General features: G+C 41.0%; 1 protein-coding gene across 1 annotated transcript in view; it reads left to right on the forward strand.

The window, feature by feature from the left end:
* The window catches only part of eif2b3 (eukaryotic translation initiation factor 2B, subunit 3 gamma), a 70234-nt gene that overhangs the window by 19017 nt on the left and 23587 nt on the right, over nt 1–27630 (forward strand). Inside the window, exons 4-7 of the mRNA XM_061927687.1 lie at nt 8527–8686; nt 12638–12749; nt 22850–22939; nt 26311–26435. Of these exons, the coding sequence (XP_061783671.1) occupies nt 8527–8686; nt 12638–12749; nt 22850–22939; nt 26311–26435 (487 nt within the window). The remainder of the gene's footprint in view (nt 1–8526; nt 8687–12637; nt 12750–22849; nt 22940–26310; nt 26436–27630) is intronic.

A 27630-nucleotide genomic window follows, 5' to 3' on the forward strand; every position in this document is an offset into this window, starting at 1 on the left:
ATTGTGTCTACACAACCTAATCTCATTGATACAAGTGTTCAGGGAATTAAATTCTGACAAACTTCTTGTCAATAACTCTTCTATCCTTAACTGCCATATAACTGTCTTAATTCTTCTTCTGTCTATAAAGATGGAGATTGGAACGTTAAAAAAAATGCGCTTGACAAGTTGAATATTTTCCCCTCTGGTGTTTGTATGAAATCATGGCGAGTTCTATTATTCCCCTTGCCTAGGACTTCTTTATTTAACCCATTGTGTAACCGCACACATGCACACTCCAATGGGACAAGTTCCCTCATGCTCCCGTTGAGAATATTGGAGTGGGTAATCCTTTGAGCAGCCAGATGGATTAGAGTTCCACACACTCTCACACTGGAGGGTGATGAGTGAGGGTGCATAACCATGGCCTGCCAAATCATTCAAACTACAGAATACACTCACATCTCCTTATATTAACAACCTCCTGTAAGGGGATTTTGTGTAACCTATCTAACAAAATACTTACAGTAATCCATCTGCACTCTCGGGCAGCAGAGACTTGAAAAGAGACATCACAAGCAGCATTTGTCTGGTGACTTTTCACAAAGGTGTGTCTGGTCGTTGCTATGTTCTTTCACGTTAAACCCAACCAGTGAAAGGTGTGCTTAACGTGTACCTTTCTAGCTTTTTTACACATTTGTATTATTGCTTAGTTTTAATCACCTGACAAACATAAGTAAATCCAGGCTGACTCAGGTTCTGTCCTACGAGTGTTTGCCAACCTTCAAGTCGCATGACAAAAGGTGAAGAGAGAGACATTCCATCGTCAACGGTGCCTGAATGTCAGAATGCTGAACAATGACATGTCCTGAACAAACCTGTGGAGATTTCTCAAATCGGGTTGCTTATGTGCTACCTTTGATTACATTTAAGCAGTACTGTAGTTTGTAGGCATGTAACGATATCAAAATCATGGTATTAAGGCTGCAGTACGATATTATTGTGGTATATGTCTAATGAAAACAAAAACATGTAATAGGGTGTAAAGTGAAGTTTAGGATTAACACACTCACTGTAATTGAACATAAACATAATGCTAACATGTTCAAATCATATATATTACTACAAACATGTATTTTTAAGTGCAAATAATTGTGCGGGAACATCCACTGTGTCTCCCGAGTTTTACTTCCAGAGAAGCAGTGTCCTCTACAGTGGACATTTTTTTCCAATCAGTTTTGAAAATGCAGTTTCTCAGAAAAGTGAACTCACATTTTAACTTTTAATAATGGAAACACTTCAAAAATTTACGTTTAGCTTTGCTAGCTTCATCTTTTCCGGGTGATGGTAGCTTATCAAGTAGTTTGGTGTGAAGCCGTTGCTTTCCTTTGGCACGGCGCGCCTTGACCGAGTCTGTTTTGGTCTGGAGACAAGAATGCCGCACTTTATTACCTCGGCCACAGAGGGTTTGTTTGTCTGATTGTTAGCAGGGTTTTAAAAAATTCAATCTCACCATCTACTACGAAGTGGAACACATTTCACTTTCTGCTTTCTCTTTCGCTCCACCCCCCCCCCCCACCCCCCCACCCCCCCCCCCCCCACCCCCCCCACCCCCCCCCACATTGCGGACCGCGCCGTGCAGAGGATTCTGGGAGATGTAGTTTATTTTCAGACCCGCCAAGTAAAAGAGGCAGAAAATGAACCACACACTTAAGTTTTTGATACCGTCACTCGTCACGGCATTTTTGAGAAGATTTTGAAACCATAATACCAAGGTTTCTAAAAAATCGTTACATCCCTAGTAGTTTGGTTTACTTTTTTCTAATTTTCATTGTCAAATAGTTATCTAGACGTAGTTGAGGTACATTTGTAATTCACTACAGTACTTGTCTGCCACCAGCAGAAGCGCAGATTATTTTGTCTCACTCTCAACCAATTTGTAGTCTTAAGAAGAACAACTTGATGTCAGCTATGGCAGGGTGAGTAACATCACTGGAGACCTCTGGTATTGGGTAGCAATAATCTGCTCAATACTGGTATTAAAACAGGAGCTCACATAATTCAGAGAGAGTTCACATTGTTCCGCTGACATGTTGACATACACATTTAACTTCAAAATGCACCCCGACTATAGTTTAATAAATCTGTGAGCAAGTTTTGAACAAATAAACGCGGTGCATTAAAGTAAAACATAGTAAGATGTTGCCTGTATGAAATTCGGAAAATGAAATTGCATATATGTTAAAATATTAGTGTTTTATGCACGTAGTATCGGTCATATACTCATACTATCCTTGGTATCAACACCAATCGTTTTAAAAATCAATTTGGCCTCCCCTTAATTGTTGTTTATGTCTGCTAAACACACCCATCTTCAATGACTATTCATGCAACATAAGTTGCTGTTATATTATCTGCTATAATGATACAAATGCTATCATATAATAATCTACATGTTCATTTCCTGTTGTTAGCTGGTTACTTTCTGCTGCAAACACTGTTACATTTAGCCTTTTTAAAGTGTACCAGGTATAGTACTACCTCAACTTATGAGTATTTTAAGATATGTTCTGCCTCTCGACTTTTTTTAATTCTTTAAGTTGCAAGCATACATTTGTGTTACAAGTTTGTTTTTTTCCAACTCTGCGACTGGGCAGCGCCGTCAGTCCGCATCACACGAAACAGGAGCCAGGCTTCACGCCATGCAGCCAAAGACGTCCATACGACCTACATTTATCCATGAAAATATGGAGAAGCTGCCGATGGCCTGTTTGACGTGTTTCATTTTGTATTGTCTCTTGACTCTACAAACTGGATGATCGAGTATTACCTTTGGTAGACAGACATACCTGCGTTCCATTTCTCAAAGACGTCCGTGTACAACATAAACCAGCCCATTAGAGACACCTGCAGAAGTCCGCTCTCCTAGGTGAATGCTGTGCAACATTATTACATTATTTCATAAAACTACTGTAGTAATTTGTAGTACATGTATTTCAAACAATACTTCTTACCTAAAAGTTTATTTTTCTTTTTAAAAGGCATGTTACCAGTTAAAATGTTGGTGTTTTGGGGAGGGGGCAAACATGGATCAAAATTATTTAAATTAATTTCAATGGGCAACGCTGATTTGCGATACAAAAGTTTTGAGTTACGAGCTTGGTCGTGGAACCAATGGAGCTGGTAAGTTGAGGTACCACATACATTTTTTTTTAAATCGTCCGATACTGACTGTTGTGGCCGATCGATCGACACATCCCTAATTTTTGCAGCAAATTCCTATAAAACACTCTTACCCTGTAAATAATCTATAACTATTCTTTTTTAGACTTACTTTAATATTATTCATTAAATTGTTAATTACTAGCCATATATCCATATTGTAGTTGGATTTGTAGAGGTGGCGGTTGTTTTTTTTCCGTTTTTTATAAAGTATTACATTTTTATCTTTATGATACAAAAGCAGTGAAGTTGTGTAAATGGTAAATAAAAAGAGAATACAATGATTTGCAAATCCTTTCAATTTATATTCAATTGAATAGACTGCAAAGACAAGATATTTAATGTTCACACTGAGAAACTTAATTTTTTTTTGCAAATAATCATTAACTTAGAATTTAATGGCAGCAACACATTGCTAAAAAGTTATCACAGGGGCATTTTTACCACTGTGTTACATGGCCTTTCCTTTTAACAACACTCAGTAAATGTTTGGGAACTGAGGAGACACATTTTTGAAGTGGAATTATTTCCCATTCTTGATTGATGCACAGCTTAAGTTGTTCAACAGTCTCCCTTCTGCAATTTTAGGCTTCATAATGTGCCACACATTTTCAATGGGCGAGAGGTCTGGACCAAAGGCAGTCTAGTACCCGCACTCTTTTACTATGAAGCCACGCTGTTGTAACACGTGGCTTGGCATTGTCTTGCTGAAATAAGCACGTCCATGATAACGTCGCTTGGATGGCAACATATGTTGCTCCAAAACCTGTATGTACCTTTCAGCATTAATGGTGCCTTCACAGATGTGTAAGTTACCCATGCCTTGGGCACTAATACACCCCCATACCATCACAAAGGCTGGCTTTTCAACTTTGCACCTAGAACAATCCGGATGGTTCTTTTCCTCTTTGTTCCACAGTTTCCAACAACAATTTGAAATGTGGACTCGTCAGACCACAGAACACTTTTCCACTTTGCATCAGTGCATCTTAGATGAGCTCGGGCCCAGCGAAGCGTTTCTGGGTGTTGTTGACAGTGGTTTTCTGAAGTGTTCCTGAGCCCATGTGGTGATATCCTTTACACACTGATGTGGCTTTTTGATGCAGTACCGCTTGAGGGATCCAAGGTTCGTAATATCATCGCTTACATGCAGTGATTTCTCCAGATTCTCTGAACTTTTTAATGATATTACAGACCGTAGATGGTGAATTCCCTAAAGTCCTTGCAATAGCCTGTTGAGAAATGTTGTTCTTAAACTGTTGGACAATTTGCTCACGCATTTGTTCACAAAGTGGTGACCCTCGCCCCATCCTTGTTTGTGAATGACTTAGCATTTCATGGAAGCTGCTTTTATACCCAATCATGGCACCCACCTGTTCCCAATTAGCCTGTTCACCTGTGGGATGTTCCAAAAAAGTGTTTGATGAGCATTCCTCAACTTTCTCAGTCTTTTTTGCCACTTGTGCCAGCTTTTTTGAAACATGTGGCAGGCATCAAATTCCAATTGAGCTAATATTTGCAAAAATTAACGTTTTCCAGTTTGAATGTTAATTATCTTGTCTTTGCAGTCTATTCAATATTATTTGCAAACCATTGTTTTTTGTTTTATTTACGATTTATACAATGTGCCAACTTCACTGGTTTTGGGGTTTATTTGCGAAATAAATATATGTGGGAAAAACAACACACAACTTCTTTATGTTCTTTGCACTTCATTCATTGGCTGGTAGAGCAACACCATTTCAGGGGAAGGCAGATATTGAATAGGAAGCCATACTGCAAACAAGTACACAACATACTGGAAGTCTATTGTTGTCACACTCTTACTCTTTGATACAAGTTGTCACCGATGACCAATTGAAGTTTCTGCTGTTCAGTGAGACCATGAGACCATGAAAGTACAAAATATAGAAACCATAGCTCAATATGTTTAAAGGGGACCTATTATGCAAAACCAACTTGTTCTTACCTATTAGTACATATTTGTGTGTATTTGGGATCTGCATTTTAAAGTTATTGAGATATTTATAAAAACAACCTTACCTTTCTTCATACTTCCTCCAAACGAACCGTTTGGAATTTGCTCAACTTGTGACGTTTTTCCAACATGTGCCGTTAGTGGATATCTCCATATATGGTAAACATTTACCGGTACCCAAAGGGCTTTGTGTGAGTCCGTCATTGTAATCAATCAGTTCCTTATTTTTCTCTATTCTCTTGTTGTGCGGCAGACTGACTCATACATGCACATGCATCTTCCGCTGTTGCAGTTTCTAATAAGATGCAGTGTACAATTCTAACTTAAATCTGTCAGTAGACTTGAAATGGAAGAGTTAAAAACTACAACGTAGCTGACTAAGTCTAAATAAGATCACCCACAAAACGGCACATCCTGAAGAAACTGTCAGAAAGCGGTCTGAAGATGGTCTGTAAAGTATAATCTATGCAAAATGTTGACCAAAGAACCACCATTACATGTTAAGAAGACCACAAAGAAGTGTTTTAAGTGTAGAAAAAAATCATAACGTGAGCCCTTTGATAAAGGTCCTGTAAGAAAGGCTTCCATTAAGGAAGCTGTTTTCTCAAAAAGACATTGTGACTGTTTGTGTGTGGTCCTGACCTGTCCAGAGATTGTGGCTGTTGAAAAGCCAAAGTGTCTCTGTCTCTCCAGCTGACTCCACTCTGCCGTCGCCTGTGTCTTAGAGCATGTGTTAGACACAGAGGAGAGTTGAAAGGTCGCCGTGTCAGTAGATCTCCTGCAGGCGTTTGCAGCTTTGCTTTGGCAGCTTCCTGTCGCCAAGTCCAGACCAGGCTATGCTATAAGTTGCCACCAGGTCAACTGCATGACCTTTGGTCCCATCGATACGCTTCCCTCGCTCACACACTGACACTGTCCCCTCACTGCAATGCATATTTTGACCAAAATCAAAACACTTAAGTTAACCTATCATTTTTCTACAACATCAATTTAGCTTCATGTTGATATAATTATGTGTGATGACACTTATAAATGCAATGATGTCATGGCTTATTCAGTCTTGAGGCTTCCCTCCATTGTAGACCGAGCAGAGATATCTCTGTCAATAAGGCGGCTTGTACTAATGGTGGGATTAGTCCTCACGCCGACAGCTCGCATCACTGCACAGACGCGAAGAGAGACACAAGTGTGGGCACACATGCACAAGTTGAAACACATGCACATATAGACATGATGTCAGTTCAAATGACTGATGCACTGTAAGCGATATCCTGAAGGAGATGCACTGTTTAAGCATACTTGTGTTGGCGCAGATACAGTAGTACCTCATCTTTTACTTACAGTGCCCAAAAGCAATATGCATTATTTTTTGTGTGTACACATCTAACTAGAAATTAAATCAATCCATCCATCCAGCCATCTTCAACCGCTTATCCGGAATCGGGTCGCGGGGACAACAGCTCCAGCAGAGACCCCCAGACTTCCCTCTCCAGAGCAACATTAACGACTTCCTCCTGGGGAATCCCGAAGCATTCCCAGGCCAGAGAGGAGATGTAATCCCCCCATCTGGTCCTTGGCCTACCGCGGGGTCTCCTCCCAGTGGGACGTGCAACGAGGACCTCCCTAGGGAGACGCTCGTGAGGTATCCGCACGAGATGCCCGAACCACCTAAGCTGGCTCCTTTCCAAGCGAAGGAGCAGCGGCTCTACTCCGAGTCTCTCTCGGGTGACTGAACTTCTCACACTATCTCTAAGGGAGATGCCAGCCACCCTTCTGAGGAAACTCATTTTGGCCGCTTGTATCCGCGATCTTATTCTTTCGGTCATGACCCACACTTCATGACCATAGGTGAGAGTAGGAATGTAGATAGCTCGGTAGACAGAGAGCTTTGCCTTCTGGCTCAGCTCTCGTTTCGTCACAACAGTGCGGCAGAGAGACTGCAATACTGCCCCAGCTGCTCCGATTCTCCGGCTGATTTCCTTCCCCATCTTTCCCTCACTCGTGAAAAAGACCCCGAGATACTTAAACTCCCACCTGGGACAGAGTCTCGTCCTCTATCTGGGCTGTACAAACCATCGGTTTCCTGCAGAGAACCATGGCCTCAGATTTGGAGATGCTGATCCTCATTGCAGCCGCTAAACACTCGGCTGTGAACCGATCCAGTGAGAGCTGAAGGTCACGAACCGAAGGTGCCATCAGGACCACATCATCTGCAAACAGCAGTGACACAACCTTTCGCCCCCCGAGACGTATACCCTCTCTGCCATGGCCACGACTCTGCCTAGAAATCCTGTCCATGAAAATCACAAACAGGATAGGTGACAGAGCGCAGCCCTGGCGGAGACCAACCCCCACTGGAAACGGATCTGACTTACATCCAAGCACCCGGACACAACTCTCGCTTTGGTTGTACAGAGATTGGATGGCCCTCAGCAGGGTTCCCCTCACTCCGTACTCCCTCAGCACCTCCCACAAGATCTCCCAAGGGACCCAGCCATACGCCTTTTCCAAATCCACAAAGCACATGTAGACTGGATAGGCATACTCCCAGGCCTTCTCCAGGATTCCCGCAAGAGTAAAGAGCTGGTCAGTTGTTCCACGACCAGGACGGAATCCACATTGCTCCTCTTGAATCTGAGGTTCAACTATCGGCCGGACCCTCCTTTCCAGTACCTTGGCGTAAACTTTCCCAGGGAGGCTGAGTAGTGTGATACCTCTGTAATTAGCACACACCCTCTGGTACCCCTTTTTGAAAAGGGGAACCACCACTCTATTCTGCCACTCCCTCGGCACTGTCCCAGACTTCCACGCAATGTTGAAAAGGCGTATCAACCAAGACAGCCCATCAACACCCAGAGCCTTCAGCATTTCTGGACGGATCTCGTCAACCCCTGGAGCTTTGCCACTGTAGAGTTGTCTAACTACCTCAGTGACTTCACTTCGAGAGATCGACGTCGATGCCCCATCATCCTCAGGCTCTGCTCCTATCAGGGAGGGTGTATCTGATGTATTTGGGTTCAGGAGTTCCTCAAAATGTTCTTTCCAACGCCCTATGACTTCCTCACTTGAAGTCAGCAAAGTCGTTCTGTACCACTTTTGCAGTTATCAATTAAACACGCAACGTCTTAGTAGATCACACGCGCACTAATAGTACACATCATTTTATAGTTTGCACATGCTGTTTAGTGCGTGGTATTTTAATTTTAGTAGATCAGGCCCCGTGAGGACTTTGTTGCCTTAGTTGCCATCTTGACTATGTGCATTAACCCACTGTATGGGTTGGTTGGAAATAGTATAATGCAAGGCTATTGTGGTCTCTTCATAACAAAGCCATCACTCCTTTTTAGACTGACATCCTGGTGTTGAGCTGTGACCTGATAACAGACGTGGCTCTTCACGAGGTTGTCGATCTGTTCCGGGCCCATGATGCAACACTGTCCATGCTAATGAGCAAAGCCCATGAATTCACCGAGACCGTCCCAGGCCAGAAGGGCAAGAAGAAAACAGGTAATAACAACAAACACATCATCAGCAGCTTCTCCATATTTTTATGGATAAATGTCACCCGTTGAGATGTTTTTTAAATTATTTATTATTTTCTTGGCTGGCGTGAGACTCTCCCTGCTTCAGTATGGTGCAGACTAACAGCGCTATGTTCGAATTGCTTTGCCAAGTTGGCTACAGACTCAGTCAGGTTTTTGATTATTTCTTTCTTGGATTAAATCTGTTTTCATTTGGACAGCAGTTTTTCAGTTACTTTTAGTTATAGCAGGGTTTTTCCTGGCTCAAATTGAGGTAGAGGTGGTACAATCCTAAACATGCACCAGAATTTTTACGTACATTTTTCGTAGTTTTTTTCAATTTACTTTTCAATTTACAATATGCTGTAAAGAACACCGTAAAATGTATTGTCATTTTTATTAATTTGATGGGTAGTTTGCCGTAAAATCATAAGTCAAGCAGATGTTTAAGTATTTATTTTTATTTAGACAAAACATTTTTGGAAAGTATGATAATATACTGTAATATTTGTTGCAATAATGGCTACTATTACAGTTTAAAAGGCATGCAATTTCATGCAGTACATATCTTTTTTTCTGTCAAAATGGAAGTAATCCATGACATTTAGTGAGAAAATATGAATTACTTTATTGACACATTATTTCCAGGTGTTTGCGGGCCAGATAGAATGATAAATGACACAATATATTACTGCATAAGTCAGCAGACTAATTAGGAGTCTTTGTTTGTTTACTTACTACTAAAAGACAAGTTGTCTAGTATGTTCACTATTTTATTTAAGGACTAAATTGCAATAAGAAACATATGTTCAATGTACCCTAAGATTTTTAAGTTTTTAATTTTAAGTATCAAAATACATTTTGGTACCGGGACAATCCTAGTGTATATACATATACATTCATACTGGTGGCTGTCGACATACCGCCAAGCGCGGACGTGCATGACGCTCAGCGCACGCTTGCAGGCCAGATCTTACATATGGAACGGTCTTTTCCGGACTCTCTTGTTATTGTACTTGGTGACTTTAACAAGGGAAATTTGAACCAGTAATTACCCAAGTATAGGCAATTTATTAAATGCCCGACCAGAGAGGAGAACACTTTGGATCACTGTTACACTACAATAAGCAAGGCATACCATGCAGTCCCACACGCTGCTCTCGGACGATCAGATCACGTGATGGTGCACTTAATCCCTTCATACAGACTGAAACTGGCTAAACCTGTTATGAGGACCATTAAGTGTTTCACCGCCGAGGCTGTAGAGGAGCTGCACGCATGTTTGGAAACAACAGACTGGGAGGCAATTGGAGCGGCTACGGACAATCTGGACGAGTATACGGACACTGTGACCTCATACATTCAGTTCAAAGCTTGTTATAACAACGACAATCTCTGGTTCACACCCAAGCTCCGACAGCTGCGCAAGAAGAAAGAGGCTGCGTGGAGAAGCAGGGACCGGAGTACCTACAGAGAAGCGAAGTACCACTTCAACAGGGAAGTGGAAAAAGCTAAATCTGTGTACTCTAACCGTCTACAGGAACAGTTCTGCTTCAATGATTCTGTGGCAGTTTGGAGAGGACTAAGGGCCCTTACGAACTATAAGCCCCAAGGCCCCCAGGCCCTGAATGACCGGACTCTCGCTCAGGGCCTCAACATACATTACTGTCGTCATGAACGGCCTTCAGCTCATCAAAGCTCTGCTCCACCCATCATCACCCTCCTCACCAACGCCAGCACTCCATTAAAGGATTTAAAGGACTCCAAGGACATCACAGGACTCCAAGAACATCACAGGACTTTAAAAGCCCTCTCCATCCGAGAGGAGGATGTACGCCGGCAGTTCTTGAAGCTGAATACGCGGAAGGCCCCCAGGCCGGATGGTGTCTCCCCCTCCACTCTCAGACACTGCGCGGATCAGCTGGCTCCTGTCTTCACTGACATTTTTAACACCTCTCTGGAGCTATGCCGCGTGCCGTCCTGCTTTAAGACCTCCACCATTGTCCCTGTCCCCAAAAAAGCATGGATCACAGGACTTAATGACTACAGGCCGGTTGCGCTGACGTCTGTGGTCATGAAGTCCTTTGAGCGCTTGGTCCTGCCCCACCTCAAGGACATCACAGCCCCCTTCCTGGACCCACTGCAGTTCGCCTACAGAGCCAACAGGTCTGTGGATGATGCAGTGAACCTGGCCCTCCACTTCATCCTGGAGCATCTGGACTCCCCAGGAACCTACGCTAGGATCCTGTTTGTGGACTTCAGCTCTGCTTTCAACACCATCCTCCCTGGACTGCTACGAAACAAGCTCTACCAGCTCAGCGTGCCCGACTCCCTCTGCAGTTGGATCAATGACTTCCTGACAGACCGAAGACAGCACGTGCGGCTGGGGAAGATTGTCTCGGACAGTCGAACCACGAACACTGGTACTCCTCAGGGCTGTGTACTTTCCCCCTGGCTCTTCTCCATGTATACAAACTGCAGCACCTCCAGTCACCAGTCCGTAAAGCTGCTCAGGTTTGCGGATGACACTACCCTCATCGGGCTTATCTCGGATAGCGATGAGTCCGCCTACAGGAGAGAGGTGGACCGGCTGGCGTCCTGGTGCAGCCTCAACAACCTGGAGCTGAACGCCCAGAAAACAGTGGAGATAATCATGGACTTCAGGAAAGTCACAGCCCCACCATCCACCCTCACCCTGATTGACTCTCCCACCCCGGTCTCCATTGTGGACTCCTTCCGTTTCTTGGGCACCACCATCACCCAGGACCTCAAGTGGGAACCGATCATCAGCTCCCTCATCAAGAAGGCCCAGCAGAGGATGTACTTCCTGCGGCAGCTGAGGAAACTTAAGGTGCCGACCAAGATGCTGGTGCAGTTTTACTCAGCCATCATGGAGTCCATCCTCACCTCTTCCATCACTTTGTGGTTCCCCGGCGCCACAGTCCACATTTCAAATTGTTTTTGGAAACTGTGGGCGTCGTGTCCTCCGGACCAAAGAGAAAAAAAAACATCCAAATTGTTATAGGCGCAAAGTTGAAAAGCCAGCATCTTTGATGGTATGGGGGTGTATTAGTGCCCAAGACATGGGTAACTTACACATCTGTGAAGGCGCCATTAATGCTGAAAGGTACATACAGGTTTTGGAGCAACGTATGTTGCCATCCAAGCAACGTTACCATGGACGCCCCTGCTTATTTCAGCAAGACAATGCCAAGCCACGTGTTACATCAACGTGGCTTCATAGTAAAAGAGTGCGTGTACTAGACTGGCCTGCCTGTAGTCCAGACCTGTCTCCCATTGAAAATGTGTGGCGCATTATGAAGCCTAAAATACCACAACGGAGACCCCCGGACTGTTGAACAACTTAAGCTGTACATCAAGCAAGAATGGGAAATAATTCCACCTGAGAAGCTTAAAAAATGTGTCTCCTCAGTTCCCAAACGTTTACTGAGTGTTGTTAAAAGGAAAGGCCATGTAACACAGTGGTGAACATGCCCTTTCCCAACCACTTTGGCACGTGTTGAAGCCATGAAATTCTAAGGTAATTATTATTTTCCAAAAATAATAAAGTTTATGAGTTTTGACATCAAATATCTTGTCTTTGTAGTGCATTCAATTGAATATGGGTTGAAAAGATTTGCAAATCATTGTATTCCGTTTATATTTACATCTAACACAATTTCCCAACTCATATGGAAACTTTGGAAGTCTTTTGTTGTCAAAAATCAGATATATATGACAATAGCTTCATTATGGAGGCAACTCTCCTGGTACTTTAAAGCACAACAATTAGCAATTAGAGACAGACCTTACCTCAAAACACTTTTAATTTGGGTCACTCCTAAGTTTAGGTACAGTTTATTTAAAAATAAAAAAACAAGTTGATAACTGTATATTTACTTAAATGGTGTATATTTTTTTAAATGTGCCTGTGCAGCTGAGCAGCGAGATTTCGTGGGTGTGGACCAATCGGGGAAAAGACTGTTGTTCATGGCCAATGAGGTGGATCTGGAGGACGGGCTAACAATCAGGAAGTCCATCTTGAAAAAGTAAGTAAAATAATAATATTGTAAGTACTTCAACTAGCTGAAATATATATAGAGCACCTAGACGTCTGCGTTACTGCATTTCCCTTCAATCGGAGAGCAGATGTTTTTGTTTCTAATCAGGCTTTTGGGTAACATGATGTGTGAGATATTTGTTACAGGAAGGGAGCAGTGCCAGCTAGGTTTTCATTTCCTCATCCTAAAATGCCGGTTTGCGCGAGAGTGGTGTTTTGGGAGCTCGTAAATACTTCATGGAGCCAAAGCCACTGTAAATTCTGGCAAATGTGAGAGGGCCTGAGCAGCTGCTTGCAAGCTTTCTTGCACTGGAAAGTCTTCAACCATCATTACTTTTACTTGCACAATCTGTTCACAGAAATGCTTCCCAATCGCACACAAGTCCATTCAACGCCCCCTGAGGCTAGATATTCTTCTTTTGTCATGCTATGGAAACCCTTTGAGCCCGTTATGATTTATATTCCAAGTCTTCCAATCAATTATTCGTACAGCACATGTCAAACAAATACAAGAGGAGAGTACAAAAATCAAACGGCGGCAATATTTCTCGGTAAGGTAATCACACAATAAATTCCAGCGTTGTGGATTTCTACGAGTCACCTGCGGGTATTTGAAGTGTAGTAGAACTGTTTTATACATCAGTTTCTATCTAGCCACCGGTCTTTCAAATGTCCCAATGAGCTCACTGAATATGTGGGCACGTTTATAAACATTCTCAGACTAATAAAATAAATATTGTGACAAATGTTTTTTCATACAAGCAATAGGAATATTTATTTGATCGCTTTTGAGAATTTTAACAATTACATTGTAATTTTAGATGCAAGAAAAGTACTAAAACAAAAACATTTCTCCATACAAATGTATTTACAGTACTTTAAACAAATCACATTAAATGCTATGTTGACAACATACCTGCAGGGATATTTGACTAAATTGTTTGGGGGCCACATTTTCAGAAAGCTAAGTACTGAGGGACCAGTAGGGATGGTAATCGAAAACCGTTTTTGTTCAGAACCGGTTCCCAGTGTATCAATTGATTAGAATCGCTTGCCATTTTTTTTTAACGATTCTTCCGGGTGAAGATGACGTCATTACGCAACATACCGAGTGACGTCAGATCACAAAATGGCGGAACAAACACAAACAATGTACAAGAAAAGACTGCAATAAGTAAAAGGCTGCTATTTCATCAAGAGGAGGATATACAAGCAACATTTGAACACACAGTATGCAATAACTATAAATGAAAGTCGCTTCCATCTCATTCCAGCAGCAGTAACACTAGCACGTCATCTGAATATCACGTTAGCGCTATTATTTGTTGAATTGAAATGAATGCCTTCTCATTTAGATGAGCAAGACGAGAGACAGTTTCTGACGGGTCCGAGGCGGGCAGTACTCGCCCCAATTCAGATCTGCCGCTAATCGAATGTCGCCGAGCAGCGACTAAGTTTGTGGTCAAAAGTTTGCATTTTCGGTAGGTGAATGTTCATTTGTAGTCAGAGAAAAGTTGTATGTTTTCCTGCAACCAGATTTTCTCAGTCACTATATTATTCAGGTGAAAGTCATAAAATTAGAATATGGTGTCCATTCATGTCAGCAATTAACTTCAAATGTAAAACTAATCTGTGATATTAACTCATTGCATGCAAAGTGAGATATGTCAAGTCTTTATTTGTTATCATTTTGATCATTGTGGCTTACAGTTTTTAAAACCTTACATTTTGAGAGACTTTTAATTCAATATTTTCATTCATTGTAAGACATCAAAATGATAACCAATAAAGGCTTAACATATCTCACTTTGCATGTGTAATTTGCACATGATTAATTCTACAGAAGCATATTCATTTTTTAAATGTATTTATATATATATATTTTTTTTTTCTTCCATGCTACATATGTGCCTCTTGGGTCCCTGACTGTAAGCCATGTACGAACATGTTACCTCTAAACTAAACAATATTGATCCTAATCCACCCTTTTTTCTCTCTCTTTTTTTTTTCCCAAATAAAAATCGGAAAGACAACCTTTAAAGACCCGAATTGTTAAACAGAATCTAAAGTAGAATATGAACCGGAAAAATCTTATCAATTCCCTTCTACCTTCACTTTGTCTTATTTTGTATATTCCAGAGAACCAGTGTCCTCTACAGGAGACATGTAATTGTGGACCATCTGCAAAAAAGCTAGTCAAAGATTATCTCTATAGCAGCATTCTAGTTTTTATAAGAATCTGCTGCAAAAATGTGAAAAAGCAGAACCTGCGGGCCACCACTTAAATAGCCCAAATGATTAAAAAAAGAGAGCACCTAAAATGGAACCTTGAGGAACACTACGAGTATAACTAAATGACTACTGATTGGATCTGAAGTAAACAAGCTACAGAAACACTGTACTTGCATATATAAATCTAATTCCTTATTATTTTTATTATTATAAATCACATTACAGAAAAAATGTCTGACTGCCAAAAAGGAGAGGACTTAAAGGGGTGCTTTGAGGAACACCTCAGTTATGTAAATCCCAAGTTTGGAGCCCAGTGTGCTATGTTTATATTTATGTTATGCAAGGTTAAAATGTCAATGCAAGGATCTGATGATGTGGTACAAGTTCCTCACCCGTGTTTTAGGAATTTAGGCATCTCTAACTGTTACCGGGAGGGCATTCCATAGTACTGGAGCCCGAATAGAAAACGCTCTATAGCCCGCAGACTTTTTTTGGGCTCTGGGAATCACTAATTAGCCGGAGTTCTTTGAACGCAGATTTCTTGCCGGGACATATGGTACAATACAATCGGCAAGATAGGATGGAGCTAGACCGTGTAGTATTTTATACGTAAGTACTAAAACCTTAAAGTCACATCTTAAGTGCACAGGAAGCCAGTGCAGGTGAGCCAGTATAGGCGTGATATGATCAAACTTTCTTGTTCTTGTCAAGTCTAGCAGCCACATTTTGTACCAACTGTAATCTTCTAATGCTGGACATAGAGAGATCCGAAAATAATACGTTACAGTAATTGAGGCCATTTTAGTAACACTCTTAATGTGTGACTCAAACAAGAGAGTTGGGTCGAAGATAATACCCAGATTTTTTACCGAGTCGCCTTGTGTAATTGTTTGGTTGTCAAATGTTAAGGTGGTATCATTAAATAGATGTCGGTGTCTAGCAGGACCGATAATCATCATTTCCGTTTTCTTGGCGTTGAGTTGCAAAAATTAGCGGACATCCATTGTTTAATTTCATTAAGACACGCCTCCAGCTGACTACAATCCGACGTGTTGGTCAGCTTTAGGGGCATGTAAAGTTGGGTATGATAAAGAGTGCAGGGCCAAGAACCGAACCCTGGGGAACTCCACACGTTAACATAGTCCGATGTCACATTGTTATGGGAGGCGCACTGCATCCTGTCAGTAAGATAAGAGTTAAACCAAGACAAGACTAAGTCTGACACAGGAAAAAAATAATCACAGATTTGGGCACAAAACCCGCAGAATGATCGGTGAAGTTTGTTACGCACAATCTTGGGCTGTATGATTATCAAGACGGCGTACAAAAACTAAGGTACAATCTTGGGCCGTACGAAAACTAAGATTTGACCGTAAATTCTCATCAGCCACTTGAAACAGTTATAGGGCAAGTTAAGATGTTCACTTCCTGTTGTAAGCGTCATGAGTGAAGTGACCTTTCAAGATTGTGGCTCAAAAAGCACGCTTGCATCTGTTTGCAATGAGGCCACAAGACCTAAAAACCTAATCAGCTCACAGGCTGCACCTTCCAATACAAGAGGAATTCAGTGAATGCAGATATGTATGTTGTAAATGAGGTATTCATCACTTCCACCTTTTCTTATATTCAATGGTATTTAATTATACAATATTCAAGGATTCGTGTTGTATGTATATATTCAAATATGTATATAGATAATTTAAAGTACATCTTTGAACAAATGAATGAAATTGGAGGATTTAGGAGGCTTGATTGCTCAAATCTGAGAGTTGGCAACCATGTCAGCCAACCCTTGCATTTGTTTATTTTTCTCAATTGGCCCTCAACCTTTTTATACATGTTTATTTCATTATGTAACACAGGGAAAGATCTATCTCAGTTTCCGGATCATCAGCATGCCAGAAAATCCTTGTTCCACCAGCAGTAGACCATCTGTGGCTTAAGCTGAGACTCACAGTAAAATCCATTAGAATATTTTAGCATTGGGGGAATTCTAGGCATTTTTATAACTAAATAGCCGTGTTGGCTATACGGAGACAAGCTGACTAATGAGGGTTTTAACATTCATTCCGCAGTGTCTGAATCACCTTCCAACTAAACTATACATCATGCTGTGTGTTTTAGAGCGAGCTGTGGCTGAGAATTGTAGTAGAACTAGAGTCATTAAATAAAGCTGCCTAGGGACAAAATACCTGACAGCAGCTCCTGTCACACTTTTCCTTTTTGATTCAGTACAGCATAGTGTTTTTGATCTCGGGGCTGTAGAAATGAAAACTGACCACATTCTTTGTTGATTTTGATATACAGGACGTTTGATTGTTTGTCATCATAAGAACACCTGTTCATAGTATCAGCCTTACACAAATCTGTGATGTCACGGTGTCCACCTGGGCAATGTCTTATGAATGAATACATTGAAGACACCCACAGAGTAGGTCTTTGTCTGTGCGCGCACACATGTGGTTTTACACTTTCCAAAAATACCGTTACATAGAGGAACACACGCAGTTTGATTGATTGCATCTGGTTGTCAAATATCTGTCGCCGACAGATCCTCCTGAGTTGCACTTGTCAAACAGCTAAGAGGTTTTTGTTTTAATAACAAACTTCAGTGGACAGCATATGGCAGTGCTATTCAACTTGCGACTCAAGGGCCTAATCTGCCCGAGGAATGACACCATTAGGTTCAGTTCAACACTTGTTTGCAGCAAAGACTCGGGTGCTCCTGTTGTACAAAGGAACTTAGACTACTATGAACATAGAGGCAGATCCTTGCATTGACTTTTTAACCCTAGGATATAGAACCCTGGGCTCCAAACTTGTGTTTTATATAACCAAGGTGTTCCTCAAGGCACCCCTTTAAGTCCTTTGTTTTTCATTATTCGGCTATTCAACTGGTGGCCCACAAGTTCAGTTCAAAAAACTTTGGAAAGACTCACATTTTTGCAGAAGGTGCGTTGCTCTTTTGACACAATAAATAGACCAAAATCAAATGTTCCATCCAAGCAATTCCTGTAAATGTAGAACCAATGAAAAGTATTTTACACTTCAATAATGATAAAATGTTCATTTACCACTGAGTTGACAATAACTGTGTAATTGTAATGATTGCAATGTTAGAGTGCAGTCATTTCAATCCGACCTTTTGTTGCTGCAGTCATTAAATAGTAAATGGTCTGTATTTACATAGCGCTTTGCTATACTTGCAAGATATCCAAAGCGCTTTACATTATACATTACATTTACACACTGATGGCTGCCATGCAAGGCGCTGAACAGAGGAGCAAGGAGTGTGAAGTGTCTTGCCGCTAATAGGATGGCAGAAGCTGGATTCAAACCAGGAACCCTCAAATTGCTGACACGGCCACTTTACCATGAGAGCCACGGCACCCCGTTAAGTCGAATATGCCAGTCCTGTCTTTTGTTGAGCCCCACAAAGTGTTTATACTGTAAGTATGGCACTTATTACACACCAGCTGTTAGATTATAACGTATACATCTTAGATGTAGTTTTGATTGCCAAGTTGAAATCGCCATGTAAAATTGCTAATTCTAATTAGTAACCTGTACTGACATATCCAATGTAAATTAACATGGAACTAGTGCATTTTGAAAAACAGAGCCTGACTTCTCAGAGCTTTCTATCAGCCAACAAAACTATTAAAATAATGTCCCGTATGATTTTACGTAAATGGGTACCCGGTATGGAATAAGGTCAATACTAGGGCTGTAAATCTTTGGATGTCCCACGATTCAATTCAATATTGATTCTTGGGGTCACGATTCGATTCAAAATCGATTTTTTTTTTCCAATTCAACACGATTCTCGATTCAAAAACGATTTTTTTCCCGATTCAAAACGATTCTCTATTCATTCAATACATAGGATTTCAGCAGGATCTACCCCAGTCTGCTGACATGCAAGCAGAGTAGTAGATTTTTGTAAAAAGCTTTTATAATTGTAAAGGACAATGTTTTATCAACTGATTGCAATAATGTAAATTTGTTTTAACTATTAAATGAACCAAAAATATGACTCATTTTATCTTTGTGAAAATATTGGACACAGTGTGTTGTCAAGCTTATGAGATGAGATGCAAGTGTAAGCCACTGTGACACTATTGTTCTTTTTTTTTTTTTTTATAAATGTCTAATGATAATGTCAATGAGGGATTTTTAATCACTGCTATGTTGAAATTGTTACTAATATTGATACTGTTGTTGATAATATTCATTTCTGTTTCACTACTTTTGGTTTGTTCTGTGTCGTGTGTGTGTCTCCTCTCAATTGCTCTGTTTATTGCAGTTCTGAGTGTTGCTGGGTCGGTTTTGGTTTTGGAATTGGATTGGATTGTTATGGTATTGCTGTGTATTGTTTTGTTGGATTTATTAATTAAAAAAAAAAAAAAGTAAATAATAAAAAACAAATTAAAAAAAATCGATTTTTTAAAAATGAGAATCGATTCTGAATCGCACAACATGAGAATCGCGATTTGAAATCAAATCGATTTTTTCCCACACCCCTAGTCAATACCTATAAAAGTCTAATCTAGTTGAGACAGCGCCTCTGCTGGACTCCACTTTGCTTCAGGGTGCGATTGATCAACAATAAAGATAGCATTTTTCAAATGAATTGATTATTTTCATTCCTTGTGCAAATACATGCTTGTGAGTCCATGCACATGTTTGCATATGTAGTGTTTCCACATTTGTCTACTAGTTTTTGGTATTAGAGATATTGTGTAAAAGTACTTTTTTTTAAATGTTGTCAGCACAAATATGTTGCGGCCTTCCGACATAATTAGTGGTAATGCTTAGATCTCAGACGACTTGTCAAGTTTGCAAACATAGCGTATCAGTCATCCTAAAGAGTTAGGACTTGCCAGACATTCTTCTGTTCTGTTTGTAAATCAAAATCAAGGTTTTCGTGTCAAAGCATCATTGCACAGCGAACCACCATGTCTGCTTTTCATTATTCTCTGCTAATTGGACACAGACCTTTTTAAATCAATAGCTTCCAACCAAAAATAATCTAAATATATATCTACAATGTCTTGAAAAATGTTTAGCAGGGGTCTATTCGATTTGTTGTCCATTGTAAATGCTCTGGTGTTTTCTGTTTTAGAGAAGGGGAACCCTACTATGTCGTTATTTTTATAATCCAATAATTGAACAGGCAGAGTAAGAGGAGCGTTGGTATGGAACAAAGGGGTGAGGGTGGATTTGTTTATTGAAGCCTGCAGGATGACTTCTTTGGCTTTGGCTTGGTAAATGTCACGTGTGTCACGTTTATACATGTGCAAACTCCCCACTGACACCCGGCAGATACCTCGTGGTAAAAAGGCCTCTACGGTAGCTGATATAAGACAACAGACAGATATGACCGCTCTTTTAACTTTTATGTCTGCTGATAGCTGTGTCTGGCTTTCATCATCTAAGCCTGCCCAGCCTGCAAGACAAATGGGTAAAGTAAGAGGAATGGTATTGTATGTGAAGTGTACTTTGCAATTCTAGGAATTTATATGATGAAGAAATTCATCTAATCTCTGAATTCAGCATGCCCACTATGGAAAGATCATATGTTAACATCAAGCCCTTTTCCACCAGAAACTTTAAGGTCCGGGAATATTTAGTTCCTAAAACTAAGCTTCTTGTAGACCACTGGTTTGTGTTTCCACAGCATTTTTCAGGCTGATTGCGTATGTTTCTACATCGATGCCATGTAAATAAACAGGCAACATTAGGTCATAAATCTTTTTACTTTAGTGTAAGTAAATATAATACGAAGCAATAAGATAGAAAGTGATATTATTAAAAAAACAAAGTGTACCAAATATTTCATAAACCGTTAGACTTGTGTCCCCCGTATCCAAGTCAGAAAGCCGTCCCCTCAGTAAATGAAGAATTCATGAGGTCCTTATGATCCATTTCATCTGTAAATGGTGTTTTTGCCGAGATAGAAACACCAACATAACAGATTTAGCCTTTGCATGGGGTTTAGGTTATTTACTACATAAATGGTGTTTCGCTGACTACTGTTACAGCATGTAACAAAGTAAATATTGAACATTTGATGTTATTTACATTTGTTCCACTCATTTACTGCCTATTCTACTTCACATTTATCTTCAAACCACAAGTGAGCAGCTGAAGGCGCCACTTTGAATACTTAATATTCCTCTGTAAACATGTTTTAAAAAGTATGACCATTTTTCTAGCTTTAAATACAATTATGTCCACTTGTCGTATATTTGCGTATCGAAATGAAGCTTCTAAAATTTCATGAACTGCATTAAACTGCAAATTTGTTCAAATCCTACGGCTGAGAAAAACACGGCAGGATTGTTCCATTCATCAGCCTTCTTCAGATACCCCGCAGAAGTTCCTGCAACCAACTCAAAAGTTTATTCTCTCTGTTTTTAAGTCTTCTGTAATACGGTAATAAGAAATAAACAAGTCGACCTGCATACTGTAATGGCGGATTACATTTCGACTCCAAAGTTTTAGGATTGCCCCAATTGTGTTCCACCAATCAGCGTTTGACAGCACAGCCCACCCCTCAAACGTTCTTGCAGGAACTTTCCAAAGTCCCACCTAGTGACGAGGGACCAAATTAGTTCCTGGTAGAACTTCATTTACAAGGGTAGTTTTTGGTGGAAGCAAAGAGAGCATTTAATTTAAAAAGGTTCCTGCAGTGGAAAAGGGCCTATTGTTGAACTTTGTGCTTATTATGCGAGATTGGCATTTCTTTTGACAATAGGATGAGTTTTTCAATCCATGGTTGTATGCATATATATTTAGTTTTTAAAATAAATTATTTGGGGTTAACACTCATATTTAAAAATCTGTGTTCCGAAATGCTGATTAGTTTGAGTAGTGCAAGTGTGCCAGTCTGTACCCAAGCGCAACACAAGTGCAGAAGGTGGGCCTGGCACAGGGCAGACGGTCCTGGGTTCAATACCCAGACTCGGGGTACTGGAGTTTGCAAGTTCTCCCATATCTGCGTGGATTCTCTCCGGGTTCTCCCCCCTCCAAAGACATGCAACTGGGGATAAGCTGTTTGGCGGAATATACTCTTGCTTGCGTGCCCCCCGATTTATAGTTCTTCCATGGGGGGTGATGCCAGACTTTTAATTATTAAAAACACTAAGGGGCAGTGTCTCCAGAAAGAGCAACTGCAGCTGTTGTTGACGAGATGTATTGTGTGTTTGAGAGAAAAAGACGTGTCTGCACAAGAAATAATGTGTCTTAATCGAACCTGTTGTTAGCACAAGATTGACAATAAAAGTTGAAAAGAGTGTCGTATTTTGAGTTCTTCTGGGCTCAACAACAACACAATATGCTGAAAAACGACACATACAGTAATTATTTTTAGAGCACACCGAGATATTAAGTACACAATATTAGTTGTCATGCAAATGTTTAATCACTGTTGTTTCATTTAATTCAATAATGTGTGCATTTCAAGCCCAAAGTCCGCCCACCTGTGTTCAGGAACCCTCCTCGCCAAAAACTGACCAATCACAGCTCTGGGTTCTGCGTCGCTGGCAACGCGAACATAGGATTTTTGGGAGGTGCCCATAGGCTACTACGCATGGGAAGGGGTGGGGCGACGCCAGAGTTTACACCAGGCTTAAGTTGGCCCAAAGGATGGGTGTGCCTAGCACAATTGCTCATGCAGAAGCACACACACAAGTCGACCTGTTAGCTAGTTGCTACTGATAACTGCCATCTCACATAATATAAATAAACAGACAGACTTGAATCATCCAAAAAGGCAGTAAAGCGGTGGTAAGATAGTAATGAGTTGATGTGTCTATCCCTAATGCTTACTGTCCCTGTGTCTCTGTCCTGCAGACATCCAAGGATGCTCATTAAAACAGGCCTAGTGGACGCTCACCTTTACTGCATGAAAAAAGCTGTGGTGGACTTTCTTACCGACAACAAGTGAGTTGTACACTTATTTATGTATCTTTTTATCGCGCTTTTGCAGATACAAGTTTAAGAAAATACATTCCCTGATCTGCATCTACTCAGAGGTATACAGGTAAAAGCCAGTAAATTAGAATATTTTGAAAAACTTGATTTATTTCAGTAATTGCATTCAAAAGGTGTAACTTGTACATTATATTTATTCATTGCACACAGACTGATGCATTCAAATGTTTATTTAATTTAATTTTGATGATTTGAAGTGGCAACAGATGAAAATCCAAAATTCCGTGTGTCACAAAATTAGAATATTACTTAAGGCTAATACAAAAAAGGGATTTTTAGAAATGTTGGCCAACTGAAAAGTATGAAAATGAAAAATATGAGCATGTACAATACTCAATACTTGGTTGGAGCTCCTTTTGCCTCAATTACTGCGTTAATGCGGCGTGGCATGGAGTCGATGAGTTTCTGGCACTGCTCAGGTGTTATGAGAGCCCAGGTTGCTCTGATAGTGGCCTTCAACTCTTCTGCGTTTTTGGGTCTGGCATTCTGCATCTTCCTTTTCACAATACCCCACAGATTTTCTATGGGGCTAAGGTCAGGGGAGTTGGCGGGCCAATTTAGAACAGAAATACCATGGTCCGTAAACCAGGCACGGGTAGATTTTGCGCTGTGTGCAGGCGCCAAGTCCTGTTGGAACTTGAAATCTCCATCTCCATAGAGCAGGTCAGCAGCAGGAAGCATGAAGTGCTCTAAAACTTGCTGGTAGACGGCTGCGTTGACCCTGGATCTCAGGAAACAGAGTGGACCGACACCAGCAGATGACATGGCACCCCAAACCATCACCCAACCATGCAAATGTTGCATTTCCTTTGGAAATCGAGGTCCCAGAGTCTGGAGGAAGACAGGAGAGGCACAGGATCCACGTTGCCTGAAGTCTAGTGTAAAGTTTCCACCATCAGTGATGGTTTGGGGTGCCATGTCATCTGCTGGTGTCGGTCCACTCTGTTTCCTGAGATCCAGGGTCAACGCAGCCGTCTACCAGCAAGTTTTAGAGCACTTCATGCTTCCTGCTGCTGACCTGCTCTATGGAGATGGAGATTTCAAGTTCCAACAGGACTTGGCGCCTGCACACAGCGCAAAATCTACCCGTGCCTAGTTTACGGACCATGGTATTTCTGTTCTAAATTGGCCCGCCAACTCCCCTGACCTTAGCCCCATAGAAAATCTGTGGGGTATTGTGAAAAGGAAGATGCAGAATGCCAGACCCAAAAACGCAGAAGAGTTGAAGGCCACTATCAGAGCAACCTGGGCTCTCATAACACCTGAGCAGTGCCAGAAACTCATCGACTCCATGCCACGCCGCATTAACGCAGTAATTGAGGCAAAAGGAGCTCCAACCAAGTATTGAGTATTGTACATGCTCATATTTTTCATTTTCATACTTTTCAGTTGGCCAACATTTCTAAAAATCCCTTTTTTGTATTAGCCTTAAGTAATATTCTAATTTTGTGACACACGGAATTTTGGATTTTCATTTGTTGCCACTTCAAATCATCAAAATTAAATGAAATAAACATTTGAATGCATCAGTCTGTGTGCAATGAATAAATATAATGTACAAGTTACACCTTTTGAATGCAATTACTGAAATAAATCAAGTTTTTCAAAATTTTCTAATTTACTGGCTTTTACCTGTATATGAACTATATGTTGGATGATTAAAAGTCCTTGAGCTTTAAGGGGTTACTGTCACAAACTGAGGAAGGATTTGTTCAGCCTCTTCTTAAAGGCATGAATACTGCTTTATGTAATGTCTCCAACAACCACAGGCTGTTCCATATTGTAATCGCCGAGTGGAGAAAGCTCCCGTCGAGGCATTTGGTGTTTGACTTTGGGATTTCCAGGGCACGGCTTGGTAGTACCCTGCGGGTGGTAGGACCTAAGATGCGGGCTGCTTTAAGACCCGCAGGACAGCTGGGAGTGTGCATTTTATAAAGGGCAGTTGTTGCTGCATCTGCTCGCCATGTAAACAAATCAGAAGCATGGCATTTACCTTCTGATCTTAAATGTTAGTCTTCAACCATTCGAAAAGACAGACGAGCAGAGCCATAGTGCCCAGACGTGAACACTCTTAATATGAAGCAAATGTGAACGAGGGTTACAGCTTTGAATAGTCCCGTTAGTAGGGTGTTAATTTGTTTTACAAGGTGTCACTGGCTGTAAGGCCTTTAGCCTCTGAAGTGGAGCCGTGTCACAGTCGCTCTGCACCAAGTGGCTTCAGAAATGATCAAGTGCGTTAGGGAGGTGTCTTCATTCAATAGAAATGTTTTGATTTGTTCACTCCAAGTATGATTGTGTAGTGCTCAAAAGATAATATTAATCTCTGTTTGTTCTCTCCTTACGTCAACACGTCAAATCAAATAATTAGTTTCAACATTCTTGTTTTATTTGATGGTGTTTGGTAATTCCATAATTGTTTCAACGACAGTTCTCCGCAGAGCTTAGTCATTTTTAAAGTAAATGTGCCAAATGCTGCTGTTAAGAAGGAACATTGTAAAAATAAGAATGGCAGTGTGTAGCTCGGATGTCTCTCTGTCTGGAAATCTATCAGAACGTGGTCAGCTGGTTGTAGTCACAGCAAACATCAGTCCTTTGACCGCTGGGCCAAAAGACACACGGGCAATGCTTTTCCAAAGCCAAACATTTTTTCAAACCGGCTTCAGAAAAAAAATCATGCTTCTCTTGATCCAATCCCTTTCCAACACTAATCCCACACGGCCAAGTCATTTAAATAAAGCAACAATTTGCCAGTTTTCACATCTTTATATTCAGTCACTATGTATATTTTTATTTCACTCTTTTTTGCTCCCAATGTTCACTCTTTTTCTCCCTCCACCTTCTTCCTCTGTTCACTAAAAAAGAAATGGACAAAGTAACTGTGGTTTTTGTCCTGTCATTCAGATGGAAATTCTAATCTCCCTTTAAAGTAAGGGAGCGAGTGAAGGGGTGCAAGAGGGTGTTGAAGCACAGCCCAGTGCATACAAGACTAAAAAACAACAACAAAAGAATACCTTAATGTTTTTGCAGAAAAATATTTCAGCTTTACAAACTCATAAAGTCGTTATAGAAAAATGGGTTGATAGTTTTAGTCATGTATTATTTGTAGGAAACATGCTTGAATAGTGTTGCAAGTGTACATTTTGCAGTACACTACATTAGGGGTGTCATAATGCAGACACCATTGGTTCATGTCAAGTAGGAGTATGTCAACAAATTTACTTTTGCCTTCAAAGTTCATTTGACTTGTAATACTACAAGGAGCCCATGAGCAAAAAAAAATCATCACTGTAGTCACTTGTCACTCTCCTTACTTACTCTAGGGCTATTTCATCAATCCGTGGTGAGCTCGTACCATATCTGGTGCGCAAGCAGTTTTCCAAAACGAGGAGCAATCCAAAATCCAAAGATGACACTGAAGAGCAGAGCCAAAAGAAGAGCGACAGTGGTGAGCATCACACACAAAGAGCAACATTAATGCTCCTCCAAAGATATTGAGTTGCATCACATTACCTTGCGTGGAAACCAAAAAAGTTACTTTGGTGTTTCTCATGAACTGTACACCCAAATGACCGCCACAAAGTGTTGCATCGTCATGAAAAATATGGCACAGAAGATTGACAAAAATGGATTGGATTCATACCAGTTGTGATTTTAATGTCAACTTTTTATTTAGTCAGTTCACCGCAATCCATCACAGTATAAAAACAACCAAAATATTACCATGGAATAGGTTGCATAATATCCATTTTATACATTCTAACTGTGTCCTGCAAAGCCAATGAACACTGCTAACTTCCCTCCACAGTGCAAAGTCACTTTTAAGTCAACATTTGTCGCCTCCATGGCGGCAAAACATTTCTTACATGTAGAGCTTGGGCGATACGGACTAAAACTGATACAGCGATAACTGATAATGGTCTTGACATTTTTAAGTATCAGTAATCAGCATTGGAATGGCCAATACTGCCCCTGTGACTACTTGGTATTGGGTCCATACCCAAATGTGTAGTATTGCCCAAAACTAATGTAAAGTATACTTATTTGTCTGTTGCTTAACAGACAAATAAGTGTTTATCTCGTCTTATTAGAAGTTTTGACAAAATAATACAACCAAAAATGATGCATTATGCAGCCAAATTAGGAGGCTTCGTAACCTGTTTTAGAATGGTTTTATCATCAATTAGATACCAAATAATATCCATCCATCCATTTTCTACTGCTTGTCCCTTACGGGGTCGCGGGGGTGCTGGAGCCTATCCCAGTTGCACACAAGCAAAAGGTGGGGTACACCCTGGACAAGTGTCCACCTCATCGCAGGGCCAACACAGATAGACAACATTCACGCTCACATTCACACACTAGGGACCATTTAGTGTTGACAATCAACCTATCCCCAGGTGCATGTCTTTGGAGGTGGGAGGGGCCTATCCCCAGGTGCACGTTTTGGAGGTGGGAGGGGCCTATCCCCAGTTGTATATCTTTGGAGGTGGGAGGGGCCTATCCCTAGTTGTATGTCTTTGGAGGTGGTAGGGGTCTATCCCCAGGTGCATGTCTTTGGAGGTGGGAGGAGCCTATCCCCAGGTGTATGTATTTAGTGGTGGGAGGAGCCTACCCCCTGGTGCATGTCTTTGGAGGTGGGA

This window comes from Nerophis lumbriciformis, linkage group LG35 (assembly GCF_033978685.3).
Source record: "Nerophis lumbriciformis linkage group LG35, RoL_Nlum_v2.1, whole genome shotgun sequence".
In the NCBI taxonomy this organism is placed as follows: domain Eukaryota; kingdom Metazoa; phylum Chordata; class Actinopteri; order Syngnathiformes; family Syngnathidae; genus Nerophis; species Nerophis lumbriciformis.